Source organism: Labeo rohita, chromosome 1, assembly GCF_022985175.1.
Source record: "Labeo rohita strain BAU-BD-2019 chromosome 1, IGBB_LRoh.1.0, whole genome shotgun sequence".
NCBI classification, from domain to species: domain Eukaryota; kingdom Metazoa; phylum Chordata; class Actinopteri; order Cypriniformes; family Cyprinidae; genus Labeo; species Labeo rohita.
This window is the reverse complement of record NC_066869.1, coordinates 16,816,206-16,829,869: the sequence shown is the minus strand read 5'-3', so window position 1 is coordinate 16,829,869 and position 13,664 is coordinate 16,816,206. Positions and strand designations below refer to the sequence as shown.

The window sequence follows — 13,664 nt, the reverse complement described above, 5'->3', positions numbered from 1 at the left end:
CATTCATCCATCCATGCATGCATCTGTCTATCCATCCATCCATCCATCTATGCATGCATCTGTCTATCCATTAATCCATGAATGCATCTTTCTATTTATCATCTATCTATCCATCCATGCATGCATCTTTCTATCCATCATCCATCCATCCATCCATCCATCTGTCTATCCATCTATCCGTCATCTATCCATCTATTCATCCTTTTGTTTTTGTCATTTTATTTGCTGTTTAGTCTTGTTTAGTTCTGTTTAGTTTAGTTTGTCTGTTATGTTTTGTTTTGCCTTTTTGTTTAGTTTTGTCTTTTTTTAAGGTCCAGAACTTCCTTTTCTTTGACAGAATCTCTGGCAAAGGTGTATAAGTGTGACAGGCTCTCAAAATGACCGCCTATGAAATGGACACACTCTCAGTGCTTGAGATTATGACAATAGATGATGTGACAAAGAAGGGTTCGGATGGATCAAGACACACCGGATCCCAGAATGCACCTGGATGTGCACCCCAGCCGTCTGTTCCTCTCACTCGCAGCTAAATGAACAATAAGAAATACTACAATACCCTTCACGAAACACTGTTACCACCCTTTCCTTCTCCACAACACACAGACTAAGCCCTGAGAAAGCCTGCGCACAATACAAGGGGCAGGAACTGACCAGCCTATGAATACAGAGCCCCCCATTATCACACCATGTGTTCAGTCCAAACGCTGCGGTTCCCAGGCATGAGACGTATTATTCAATTCAATGAATGCCACTTGACAGAATAAGAGAAAGAGAGAAGCTGTGAATGAAGAGAGTTAGTACGGCTAATTCATCCTTTATCTCCATAAACAGCATTTCATTGTAATAGACTTCTAATTGACTTTGGCCAATCTGCTCGCTCCAGGATTTGAAAAGGATCTTGGGGAGTTTGGGGCTGAATGCATGTGCCGTCACTCACAGCAAAACAACACTAAAATGTGACACCATGATAGGACTGTTAGGAATAGAAGCGCATTGAAAATAGAGCTGCGCAATATTGATCAGTATATGAAATAACATTGCACAATTTTTAAGTGTTAAATACAAGATGAAAGCGTGTTGAAATATATGTTGAAATCAGCTCTGGTGGGCTCAAATGATCATAACTCAGAGCAACATCTCAAAATCATAGATGTTTTGTGCAATGCTACGAAATACATTTTGCAAAATGACAGATAATATAATAAAAGAAGGAAAAACACACTCAAAGGCCAAACTTAAATCATTGTGGAGTAGGAAAAGTCTTACCAACCCTGTGTTCAGAGACTCTGATATCCCACAATACACTTGGGGCATAAATCACCGCCGCTCACTACAGAGCGAAAAGAGAACATGAGATTTCATTAGCAGCCACATTCAACTAAAATGATACAATGTCTGTATTTGCAGATATGGTATAATGTTATGGCTGCAACGCCACAGGAGTTATGTAAATATAACTGCATATGCAGTTAATCACAGCTCGTTATCTGTGGTTACTCGAATATAAATTGCAAATACAGTGGCCCCAAAACGTTACTGGAGACTTAAACCACACTTAAAAATGTCAGGATAACATTGATAAATAACAAAATACTAAACCAAGTGGCATGTATTTTAAAGAAAGACAGCCCAACCACACATCCCGTACAGTAAAATATATTTTTGAAAAAGAAAATGTATTATTAAGTTTTAGATATACCAAAATATATTTTAAAATGTATTTTAGGCCAAGAAAATACATTGACATTCTTACAGTAGCCTACAATTTGGCTAAATATTTAAAACTAAATTTAAATAAAGTTATTTATTTATTTGTTTGTTTGTTTGTTTTTCCTATATTGTAATTTTTTATTGTAAAGTATGGTCATTGCTGATTTTTATTAAAATGTATTATGTTAAAATGTTATAGACAAAAAATAAACTATTTATTTATTTATTTATTCATTCATTTATTTATTTTTATTTTTCCTATATTGTATTTTTTTAAACATTGTAAAGTATGGTCATTGCTGATTTTTATTAAAATGTATTTTGTTAAATTATTATAGACAAGAACTAAACTATTTATTTATTTATTTATTTATTTTTAATTTTTTATTATTATTATTTTCTTTTTTCTATATTGTTTTTTTTTTAAACATTGTAAAGTATGGTCATTGCTGATTTTTATTAAAATGTATTATGTTAAAATGTTATAGACAAGAAATAAAGTCAATATTCATAAATAAAGTAAATATTTAAAAAATATATATTTTTGATTTTTTAAAAAACATTTAAATAAATATATATATATGCTTTTGGGCTATTTTAGTTAAAAAAATACATACATCCATATATATATATATATATATATATATATATATATATATATATAATTTTATATATATAATTTTATTTTATTTTTTTTGCTGTATGAGATCATTTTCAACAGTAGACATGCTGTTGAAAATGAGGATACAAATGAAATGCATTTTTAGAAAAACTTTAGCAGTGTTTGTTTGTGAATACAATGAAATTCGGCCACTTGTAAGTGTGGCTACGTGTCTAAATACATCTTGGGCGCATTCTAGTTTCTTACTGTGTTTTGCATATTTTTCTGTCTGCCGTAACCAAATCAACCATCCTATAAAAGTAAACTGTTGTTTTATTAAACTGATATTTTAATTTGACATTTCACAAGCTTTACCACAGCAGTTTAATCTCAGACTTTATGGAAAAGCAAAGAAAACTGACTGGATCTATGAATAGAAGACTAAACATTATATGGGACTATACTAAAAAAGAACAATTTTGTGTTCGAGCCGACCATAACTATTGTAGACGGACAAACAAGGGTCATTTCCTATTTTAAAAACCTCTAAATACGCTTTTAAATGCCCTAGAATTGGTCTGAGAGATTCAAATCAATGTCCGGACAATAAAAGCGCGGCTTGTTTACGGGCCCTTTCCATTAGGTCGGTGCCTGTGGGAGTCTGAGTGAGAGAGCCGTTACCCAGCATTCCCCAAGGCCGAGGCCTCTATAGTGTAATTAGTAAATCATTACGTAAAGCCTTTGCATCAGTGCAACAAGGGCAGCGTCGCATTCCTGTGACTGTTTTTGCTGTTAAGCTCCAGTCAAGCTGCTTTCCAGGGTCAATGTTCAGTCAGAGGTTTGCTGGCCGTGGGATTCCAGCGATGCATCTGAATTTTTGTTATTTTATCACTAATAAAAGAGATTCTTCGCAGTCTTGAATGTCACACACTGACCTCGATGTTTAAGGCTGAAGATGGTGGGGATGAATAGTAGACGTCTAAAACTGCGTATGGCACTAAAGTCCAATATCTTGTCATCCTTGCAAGAGTTTTTATAGTATGAAAACTGCAAGCTTGCAATTATTTGCAACTGTACTTTAAAAATTAATGAGCTAAACGTTCTATTAATTCTCTTGTTAGGGCTGAAAAAAAAGAACAATCTGCTACAAACATGAAGAGTGTTTTGACATTGTAAAGCAGAGCAGCTTAGGAACTTAAAATATAATATACAATTCTATAATTTAGTTTCCAGAGTTTCAGTTTGACTTAAAATTAAATTCCAAAAACTGAAAGTGGGGTTTTCAGTGGAGGAAAAAAAAAACAGAATCACATATCAAGGATTTCTAAAACAAAATAGATTCAATTGATTAAATTAGATGATCTGTGTACAATATGTAAATGTGTACAATATGTTATATAAATATGTTATAATATATTATTATAACAAATAATAAAAACATAAAATAATAATGGAATAAAATAAAATAAAATAAATAAAAATGTGTAAAATATGTTATATAAATATGTTAAAATAGCCTATTATGACAAATAATAAAAACATAAAACAATAATAATAGAATAAAAATAAAATGTGTAAAATATGTTGTTATAATAGCCTATTGTAGCAAACAATAAAACATAAAATAATAATAGAAAATAATAAAAAAAGAAAAATGTTTAAAATATGTTATATAAAATGTTATAATATCTTATTATAACAAATAATAAATCATAAAATAATAGAAAATAATAAAAAAGAAAAATGTACAAATAAAATAATAATATGTTTAAAATATGTTGTATAGATATGTTACAAAGCCTATTATGACAAATAATAAAAGATAAAATTATAATAATAATATTGTAACACACCATAAAACATAAATTAATAATAGAAAATAATTAAAAAAAGAAAAAATGTACAAATAAAATAAAAATATGTTTAAAATATGTTATATAAATGTTATAATATCTTATTATAACAAATTATAGCATAAAATAATAACAGAATAAAATAAAAAAAAAAAATAAATTAAAATGTGTAAAATATGTTATATAAATATGTTACAATAGCCTATTATGACAAATAATAAAAAAATAAAATTATAATAATAGAATAAAATAAAATACATTAAATTACATTAAATAAAAACGTGTAAAATATGTTACATAAATATTATAATAGCCTATTATAACAAATAATAAAACATAAATTAATTGGGTTTTACAGTGCAGAAAGGGAACACTAAAATAAGGATTACTAAAACAAAATAGATTGTTAAAGTAAAATAAAATAAATAAATAAATATGCTATGTTATATTAATATAATAGCCTATTGTAACAAAATAATAAAAACATAAAATAATAATAGAAAATAAAAAATTTAATTAATATGCAAAATAATTATAATAATAATAGAATAAAATAAAAATGTGTAAAATATGTTATGTTATAATAGCCTATTGTAACAAACAATAAAACATAAAATAATAATAGAAAATAATAAAAAAAGAAAAATGTACAAAAAAATATGTTTAAAATACGTTACATAAATGTTATTATAAAACATAAAATAACAATAGAATAAAATAAAAATTAAGTAAATTAAAACGTGTAATATATGTTATATACATGTTATAATAGCCTATTATAACAAATAATAAAACATAAATTAATTGGGTTTTATAGTGCAGAAAGGGAACAGAATCACATATATAAGGAATTCTAAAACAAAATAGATGTTTAAAGTAAAATAAATATGCTATGTTATATTAATAAAATAGCCTATTATAACAAAACAATAAAAATAGAAAATAATAATAGAAAATAAAAAAATGTAATTAATGTGCAAAAAAAAATAATAAAATAAAATAATAATAATAATAATAATAAAGAATACGTCAATTTGGCTTCGGAAATACGTCGTTATTCTAATTATTTTAAAACCTTGCATTGACTGCCACCTGCTGGCCATATTAGTATCACAATATAAATAAATTGTATTTTTTCTTTGGCTTTAAATAATTTGGTAGCTATTTTTCTTACTGCAAATATTTGTAATTTGTGAGAAAAAAAACTTATCACATCAAAACACGGCTGTATTAAAAGTTATAGTCTATTACATCAGTTTTTGTTTCTACATATTAACACAACCCAAGTTAAATATTGATATTTCGTAGTACCTATTGCTAACTGCAAGTAGTAGTATTTTCTTCCTCTTATTGTTATAAATAGTCATAATAATTGTATTTATTTGTAAAGCGTTCTCACGGCGCATGCGCAGTCCGTCAGGCGGATCCTCCGATCATGGAGGATGTTGATGTGCAAACAAGCTGCAAACTTTCCTCACTCTATCACTAAACCTGCTGCTTTAATCAACCTCTGGTAACTATTGCTATTAAACTCTTATTGTTTGATGAGCGCCGGCATGTCGTGATACTGTTTTAGTTTAAAGTTTGGGGGGGTTTGTACGTTTGTGAGCCCGATGGCTGCTTTTGTTTATTTCCTGTTGCTTGCATCTGAATTCAGATCATCATCTGTTATCGTTTCTATCACGATTATCAAACGATTTACTAAATGCATGTGCTTCTAGATCATTCAGACACGTGTTTAACAGTATTTGCTGCTATTCTGTGATATTTGGATGATCATCGCAGCTTTAGCTGTGATTGCTAACTGTTTATGTCAGTCTAGCAATGAATGTGAATTAACTTTAAATGTGAACGGCTTCATTTAGCGCCAGTTTAACGTAGTTCATGTTTAAGGTAACAAGGATGAAACAATCGATTAAAATCAAATCAAAAATATATAATGGTTGCTAATGTCAGTTAGGATTAACAGTGACATATACACTAAATACATGTTATTAATGGTAGAAGTAATTGTATAAAAAGAGTAATTTCAAGCATTTGTATTAAATTTATATATTAGAAATGTTTTTGGTTTCATTCTGAGTATCTGAAGTGTTTTGTCTCCCCCCTGTCGTTCCAGTTTCACTGGTTGCCAGATCCTCTACCATGAAATCCTCCTGATTAATTGACATGTTTTGGTAAAATGGCTGCTGAGCTGTTTCCTGCCAAAAAACTGCCCACTGTCACGCCCACCGCTGTCCAACAGTACCAGCAGCAGAACGTTAGCAACAACAACACCATTCAGGGATGTAACTGGCAAGGCTTGTACCCCACGATCAGAGAGAGGTGAGTCACTCGTTCTCTTGTGCATTCATCCCACGTTGCTCTGTTATGCTGCCTACCTAGACAGCACGTGAGGTTGCATTGATGGCACTGTATGGAAAGGGTCTCATTCATTTGTCCTCTGCAGAAACGCAGTCATGTTTAACAATGAGCTGATGGCCGATATTCATTTTGTGGTGGGACCTCCTGGAGGAACCCAGAGAGTGCCAGGACACAAGGTACAGAATTACCACGGTTAGGCCGTGTTACAAAAATACTGCCACTGAATCGCTCCAGTAAATATGATAAATTGGAAATCAAAGAAATTAAGCAATTAAATTTTGGGTAAATTATGACTGGGACATGTTCTTGAGTGATGTTTATAATCTCTTTTTGAATCCATTTTCGTTCTCTCTTTCAGTACGTCCTGGCTGTGGGTAGTTCTGTATTTCACGCTATGTTCTACGGAGAACTGGCTGAAGATAAGGATGAGATCCGGATCCCTGATGTGGAGCCAGCATCATTCCTAGCCATGCTGAAGTACGTTTTTCAGATTCTAGTGTATAGACAGACACAAAGCTGGTAAACATGAATTAAAAGACACAAAAATATTTAATGTAGTGGGGTCCAAAATCTGAGAACACTGCTGAATTTCCAAATAAAAAAATACAATTTTCTCAAACGTTAAATATAAATGTATAATATTTATGTTTTATATATATATATATATATATGTGTATATGTATATGTATGTGTGTGTGTCTGAGAACATTTCATTTTTTTTTTATTTTCTAATAAAATAAAAAGAACTTGTATAACTTGATTTACATTTATTTATTTACAAATATATATATATATATATATATATATATATATATATATATATTTAGTTTTCAAATAAAATAAAAAGAACTTGCATTTACTTTTACATTTAGTAACTTGCATAATGTAATTTCACGTGTGTGTGTGTGTGTGTGTTTTTATATATATATATATATATATATATGTTTAGAACATTTACAGAGCATTTGTAAAAAGTTTGAGAACATTTATTATTTTTTATCTAATATAATAAAAAACAATTAATTACTTGTTTTACTTGCCTAACTTAATTTACATTTTTATATATATATATATATATATATATATATATATTAGTCCAAAACACTTATAAAACATTTAGAAAAATTGAGAACATTTATTAAAATTATATTTAATTTTCTAATAAAATACAAAAAGTACCTTACATTTACTTTTACATTTAATAACTTGCAGAGCTTAATTTACATTTATTTATTTACAAATATATAGAAGTAATACCTTTTTCCATTACAAATGACAAGCTGATTAGCATTTTGAGTGAATTAACATGAATTTCAGAATGTTTACAGTTTAGTTTCTCTCTCATTTGCTTCAATGAAGGAACATTTATTTATAGACAAAAAGATATTAATGAATTATAAGACAAAACTTTTGCATATTTTTATGGGGTCATGAAGATAAAAAGTGGGATCCAAAACACTAGCTTTTCCTAATAAATTTATAGTTCTAATATTTTTCCATTACTAAAATAACAGTTTTGATGTCATGATGCATTTGAAGATAGTCCCAACGTTTCTTTTTTTTTTTTTGGAACATTTTTATTATTATTTTAATTAAACACATTTAAAATCAACTTTATTGCACTGCAAAAGTTCAAATATTAATATTATGCGAATTTATAGATTCTTATAGATTTATAGAATTTAACATTTATTTTCTTTAAAGTTTGTTTTTGGATTTTTGGTTTCTTTTTTGGATTTTTTTCTCCTTTATTAGGATAGGTCAGTAGTTTAGACAGGAAGAGAAGTGGGAGAGAGGGGGAGGTGGGATCGGGAAAGGTCCGCAAGTGTACTCGGGACGAATTTTAAGTAATTTTTTTGCACTCTGTTTTCAGGTATATCTACTGTGATGAGATCGACCTGTGTGCCGACACTGTCCTCGCCACGCTGTACGCCGCCAAAAAATACATTGTTCCCCACTTGGCCCGCGCCTGCGTCAACTTCCTGGAGACCAGCCTGAGCGCGCGAAACGCCTGCGTCCTGCTCTCTCAGAGCTGCCTGTTCGAGGAGCCCGACCTCACGCAGCGCTGCTGGGAGGTGATCGACGCACAGGCCGAGCTCGCGCTCCGCTCCGAGGGATTCTGCGACATCGACGCTCAGACTCTGGAAAGCATCCTGCGACGTGAGACGCTCAACGCCAAAGAGATGGTGGTGTTTGAGGCGGCATTGAGCTGGGCAGAGGCCGAGTGTCACCGACAGGAACTCCAGCCCACTATCGAAAACAAACGGCTTGTTTTAGGAAAGAACATCTACCTGATACGGATCCCGGCGATGGCGCTTGACGACTTCGCCAACGGCGTCGCGCAGTCCGGCGTGTTGACGCTCAACGAAACCAACGATATTTTCCTGTGGTACACAGCAGCCAAGAAACCCGAGCTGAAGTTTGTCTGCAAACCACGAAAAGGTTTAACGCCGCAGAGGTGCCACCGCTTTCAGTCGTGCGCGTACCGCAGCAATCAGTGGCGGTACCGCGGCCGCTGCGACAGCATCCAGTTCGCCGTGGACAAGCGCGTCTTCATCGCCGGGTTCGGGTTGTACGGCTCCAGCTGCGGCTCGGCGGAGTACCAGGCCAAGATCGAGCTTAAGCGCCAAGGCGTGACTCTCGGCCTCGCCATCATCAAATACTTCTCTGACGGCTCCAGCAACACCTTCCCCGTGTTCTTCGAGTACCCAGTGCAGATCGAACCCGACACGTTCTATACAGCCAGCGTGGTTCTGGATGGGAACGAGTTGAGTTATTTTGGCCAGGAGGGCATGACGGAGGTCCAGTGCGGGAAGGTGACCTTCCAGTTCCAGTGCTCGTCGGACAGCACCAACGGGACGGGTGTGCAGGGGGGGCAGATCCCCGAACTCATATTTTATGCTTGAGAGAGCGTCCTGTGATTAATCAGAACCCAACGTTGTTTTTTTTCTTCATGAAGTGCTGCTCAGAATTTGCACAAAGGCTGCAAAAAGATTATTAGAGATTACTGACAATCCAGATAGATTATATTAGAAGTGCACCTGAAAATTAAAATTGGTCATCTTTTACTCATCCTCATTATCTTCCAAACCTATACAACTTTTTTTTTTTTTGTAAAACATAAAATTTAGTCTGCTCTTTTTTATCCAGGTTATTCGCACGATGGCGTTTCAGAGCCACGTTTAAAAAAAAAATCTGTTTACGAGAATAAAAGCCGAAACATTGCTACTATAAAGTCGAAATAACAAGATAAAGTTGAAATAGTTTGAGAATAGTCAAAATTATGAGAATAAAGTCGAAACATTACGAGAATAAAGTCGAAATAATGAGGTAAAGTCGAATATTTCAAGAATAGTCAAAATTACGAGAATAAAGTCAAAATAAGATAAAGTTGAAATATTTTGAGAATAGTCAAAATTATGAGAATAAAGTCGAAACATTATGAGAATAAAGTCGAAATAAGATCAAGTCGAAATATTTCAAGAATAGTCAAAATTATGAGAATAAAGTCGAAACATTTAGACAACGAAGTCGAAATAACAAGATAAAGTTTAAATATTTTGTCGAAAATCGAAATTACTAGAATAAAGTCAAAATATTTCAAGAATAAAGTCAAAATTATGAGAATAAAGTTAAAATGTTTTGAGAGTGAAGTTGAAATTCAGAGAATTGAAGTTGAAAGTTGAAATCTTTTATATATTTCTACTTTATTTTATTCTCATAATTTTGACTTTATTCTCGTAATATTTCGACCTTATTTTTCTTTTTGATTCTCAAAAGATTATGACTTTAGTCTCGTCATTTTAGATTTTTACACTTTTTTACGTGCCACTAAAACACCGTCAAACATTCGGGCCAGCAAGGATGCACTTAACTGGTCAAAAGTGACAGTAAAGGCATTTATAATGTTACAAAATATTTATATTTCAAATAAATATATTTAAATAGAAAGCAGCTCTTTTAAATCTTAATAACATCTCACAATTTTACTGTTTTTACTGTAGTTTTTGAGCAAATAAATGTAGCCTTGGTGAGCAGAAGAGACTTACTGACCCCAGCTTAAATGGATGTTTAAGTTGTTTTCAGCTGCACTGCAAATTGGTTATTGCATCTGAATGTGACGCCAAGCTAGCAGTGAAAGATTTAAAATGAATAATGTCTTGAATTTCCTCTCATAAAGCTGTCAAGTGACTTCAGATGCCTTGGAAAGTGGTGCATGGGTGAATTAGATGACATGAGGTTGAGTAAATGACCTAATTTTCGTTTTTGTGTCATGTGTTTCGTTCAGAGCAGAGATGATGATCCACTTATTATATAGCTGGATAAATCTTTCTCTCAAAGCATTCTTGAAAATGACACTAATGTCTGCTATAAATAAATGTAGATCTTAAAAGTTTTAAAACAGATAACATCTGCATCACATAAATCCTAAAAAAAATCCTAATAAAGTTTTTTAAGCGTTGGTAAAATACTAAAGGCCTCTCAACACAAGGTCATGCGCGGTTCACGTTTTCTCGTGACTGACAAAGTTTACGCTAAATAATTGTTCCGTGATGTTTCCGCCTGCTCGGACTAACAGCAGACATTATATGTTTCTTGTGAGAAAGATGATTTATTATCTAATTTGTGAAGTCACACACTTGATTTATTCTACAGAATCATATTTGTATCGCCTTGTGTGTCGTACCATAATGAAACTGTATTTTACTGAACTCTAAAATATTTGTATAATTTTTTTAAGCAACACGTGAAGCACAATTTGTCCTGAGGCGTTTCGCTAAAAACTTATTTTCTCTACTAATATTCATGTAATCCTATATTTTATACATTTTGGTGCAACACAACATTGTATGTAAGCGGCATGAAGAGGGTTTTACAAAAAATTTGAGAGAAAAGATGAGGAGAGGGATAACTAGTGGTGCTGGTTAAGATGAAAATCACTAATACTATTATTACTCAAACTGCAAAATGGATTGTAGATGAGTTTGTTTGTTCATCAGAACATTTGGAAAAATGTAGCATCACTTGCTCGCCAATGAATCCTCTGCAGTGAATGGGTGCCGTCAAAATGAGAGTCCAAACAGCTCATAAAAACATCAAAATAATCCACAAGTAATCCACACAACTCCACATCAATTAACATCTTTTAAAGCAAAAAGCTGCATGTTTTTTTAACAAATAAGGTCATCATTACGACATTTTAACTTTAAATCATCCATAATCTATAATAACGCTTCCTCCAGTGGATTCAAAATCCACCAACATATTTGTTTAAAACTGCTGTGAACTATTTTCACTTGTAAACTGTGCTTGATCTGTGCATATTTCTCTCCTGATTCAGATTAGAAGACTTTCACTGGAGAAAGCAATATTATGGATAGAGACTTTGATAAAAGCAATGGTTTGAAGTTCAAAACATCTTAATGATGGGTTTGTTTCTTACTAATATGCAACTTTTCACTTCACAAGATGTTAATTGATGCATTGGAGTGGTGTGGATTATTGTAAAGTTTTTTATCAGCTGTTTGGACTCTCATTCTGACGGCACCCATTCACTTCCATTGGTGAGCAAATGATGTAAGGCTACATTTCTCAATCTGTCTGAGTGAAGAAACAAACTCTTATACATCTTGGATGTCCTGTGGGTCCATTTTCAGCAAATTGTCATTTAAGGAGAACTATTCCTTTAAAGTTTTAAACTTTTGTGCACAACTTAAGGTATTCTTTTGCTTTTACAACAATCAGATGTGGATAAAATGGGGGAAAAAATCCCATAGATACTGAAGGATTGACCTGAGCCATATAAAGACCATATTATCAGTGGGATTGTTTACTAAGGCCAGTAAGAAATCACCTTGAACACCTTAGCAACCACATAGCGACGCCCTGTCAATCATCCATAACAGCCTAGCAGCATGATGGCGAGGCCAGGCACCATTTCCATTTGCTTGAGAAACCATACAAATGATACTGTGGTGATAAAATATGTGGTAAACAGCCTGAAACACTACTTAACACTCCAACTCTTTCAGATGGTGTACATGTGTATGTCGACGTCAAACCTTAATTGCACTATTTCTCATAAAGTAGCTGTTTTTTTGTAACACTGTGGCACTAGAGACATTTCATTCCGTTGATTTTACTTCTGAAATGCTCCATTGTGATCTGGACTGGGGTCCCGCTTATTTGGTCAAATCAAACCCTGTGTTATTGACATTATTCTGTTGAAATCTGTAATTTGTGCCTTTTCTGAATTGGGTTTAATGGTGTGAACTACCCAAGCGATTCTTGCATAAACACTATATTCCTGGACCATGAGTTGAGATGTTTTTACATGCTCTGAACACTGGTCGTATTCACTGGAATCGTAAGTGTAAGAGGTTTTAACTCATTTATTCATTCATTCATTCATAGCTGTATTTTGATATATGGCACAGGTGAGGAAGCCTGTTTCTTCTGTTATGTAGAAAATGAGGTGCCCGTGAAAGTGCCAACAGACTTTTTTGAATGTGTGAGCGGCGTTTGTGTCAACATGAATAAAGCTAACTTTAACTCCAGCTCATACGTGTGTGTTTTTCATTAAAAGTGTCACTCTGAAAGTAAACATGACCCTGGACCACAAAACCAGTCGTAAGGGTTTAAATAAGCTGAATAAATAAGCTTTCCATTGATGTATGGTTTGTTAGGATAGGACAACATTTGACTGAGATACAACTATTTGAAAATCTGGAATCTGAGGGTGCACCAAAAACATAAATAAATAAAATAATGAGAAAATCACCTTAAAAGTTGTCTAAATGAATTTCTTAGCGATGCATATTACTAATCAAAAATCATGTTTTGATATATTTACGGTATGAAAATTTACAAAATATCTTCATGGAACAACTGATGATTTTTTGCATAAAAGAAAAATAAGTAATTTTGATCCATACAATGTATTGTTGGCGATTGCTACAAATATACCCGTGCTACTTGTGACTGGTTTTGTGGTCCACGGTCACATATCTCTTTGGCTTTGTTCAAACAGTATGTAGAAATCTCTTTCTTGAGGCATTTATTTGACTTACATTCACATTAGGGCTGTCACGATATCAGGTTTTTCACTACAAGATTCAAAAAGTTCACGATCTATA

At 32.6% G+C, this 13,664-nt stretch overlaps 1 protein-coding gene across 1 annotated transcript; it reads left to right on the top strand.

Annotated features, from left to right (window-relative positions):
- Positions 1–5,579: 5,579 nt before the first annotated feature.
- On the top strand, positions 5,580–13,085 carry btbd3a (BTB (POZ) domain containing 3a). The gene is made up of 5 exons (XM_051115658.1): positions 5,580–5,677; positions 6,284–6,489; positions 6,614–6,704; positions 6,887–7,005; positions 8,402–13,085. The coding sequence occupies exons 2-5, from the start codon at positions 6,347–6,349 to the stop codon at positions 9,432–9,434; spliced, it is 1,386 nt and encodes a 461-aa protein (XP_050971615.1). The 5' UTR covers positions 5,580–5,677; positions 6,284–6,346; the 3' UTR covers positions 9,435–13,085.
- Positions 13,086–13,664: the final 579 nt, after the last annotated feature.

Excerpts from the sequence above, each read along its gene's own strand:
- btbd3a (XM_051115658.1), top strand. The coding sequence starts at position 6,347 with ATGGCTGCTGAGCTGTTTCCTGCCAAAAAACTGCCCACTGTCACGCCC. Across the intron at positions 6,705-6,886 it reads AGAGAGTGCCAGGACACAAG|TACGTCCTGGCTGTGGGTAG; the intron begins GTACAGAATTAC and ends TCTCTCTTTCAG. Across the intron at positions 7,006-8,401 it reads TCATTCCTAGCCATGCTGAA|GTATATCTACTGTGATGAGA; the intron begins GTACGTTTTTCA and ends CTCTGTTTTCAG.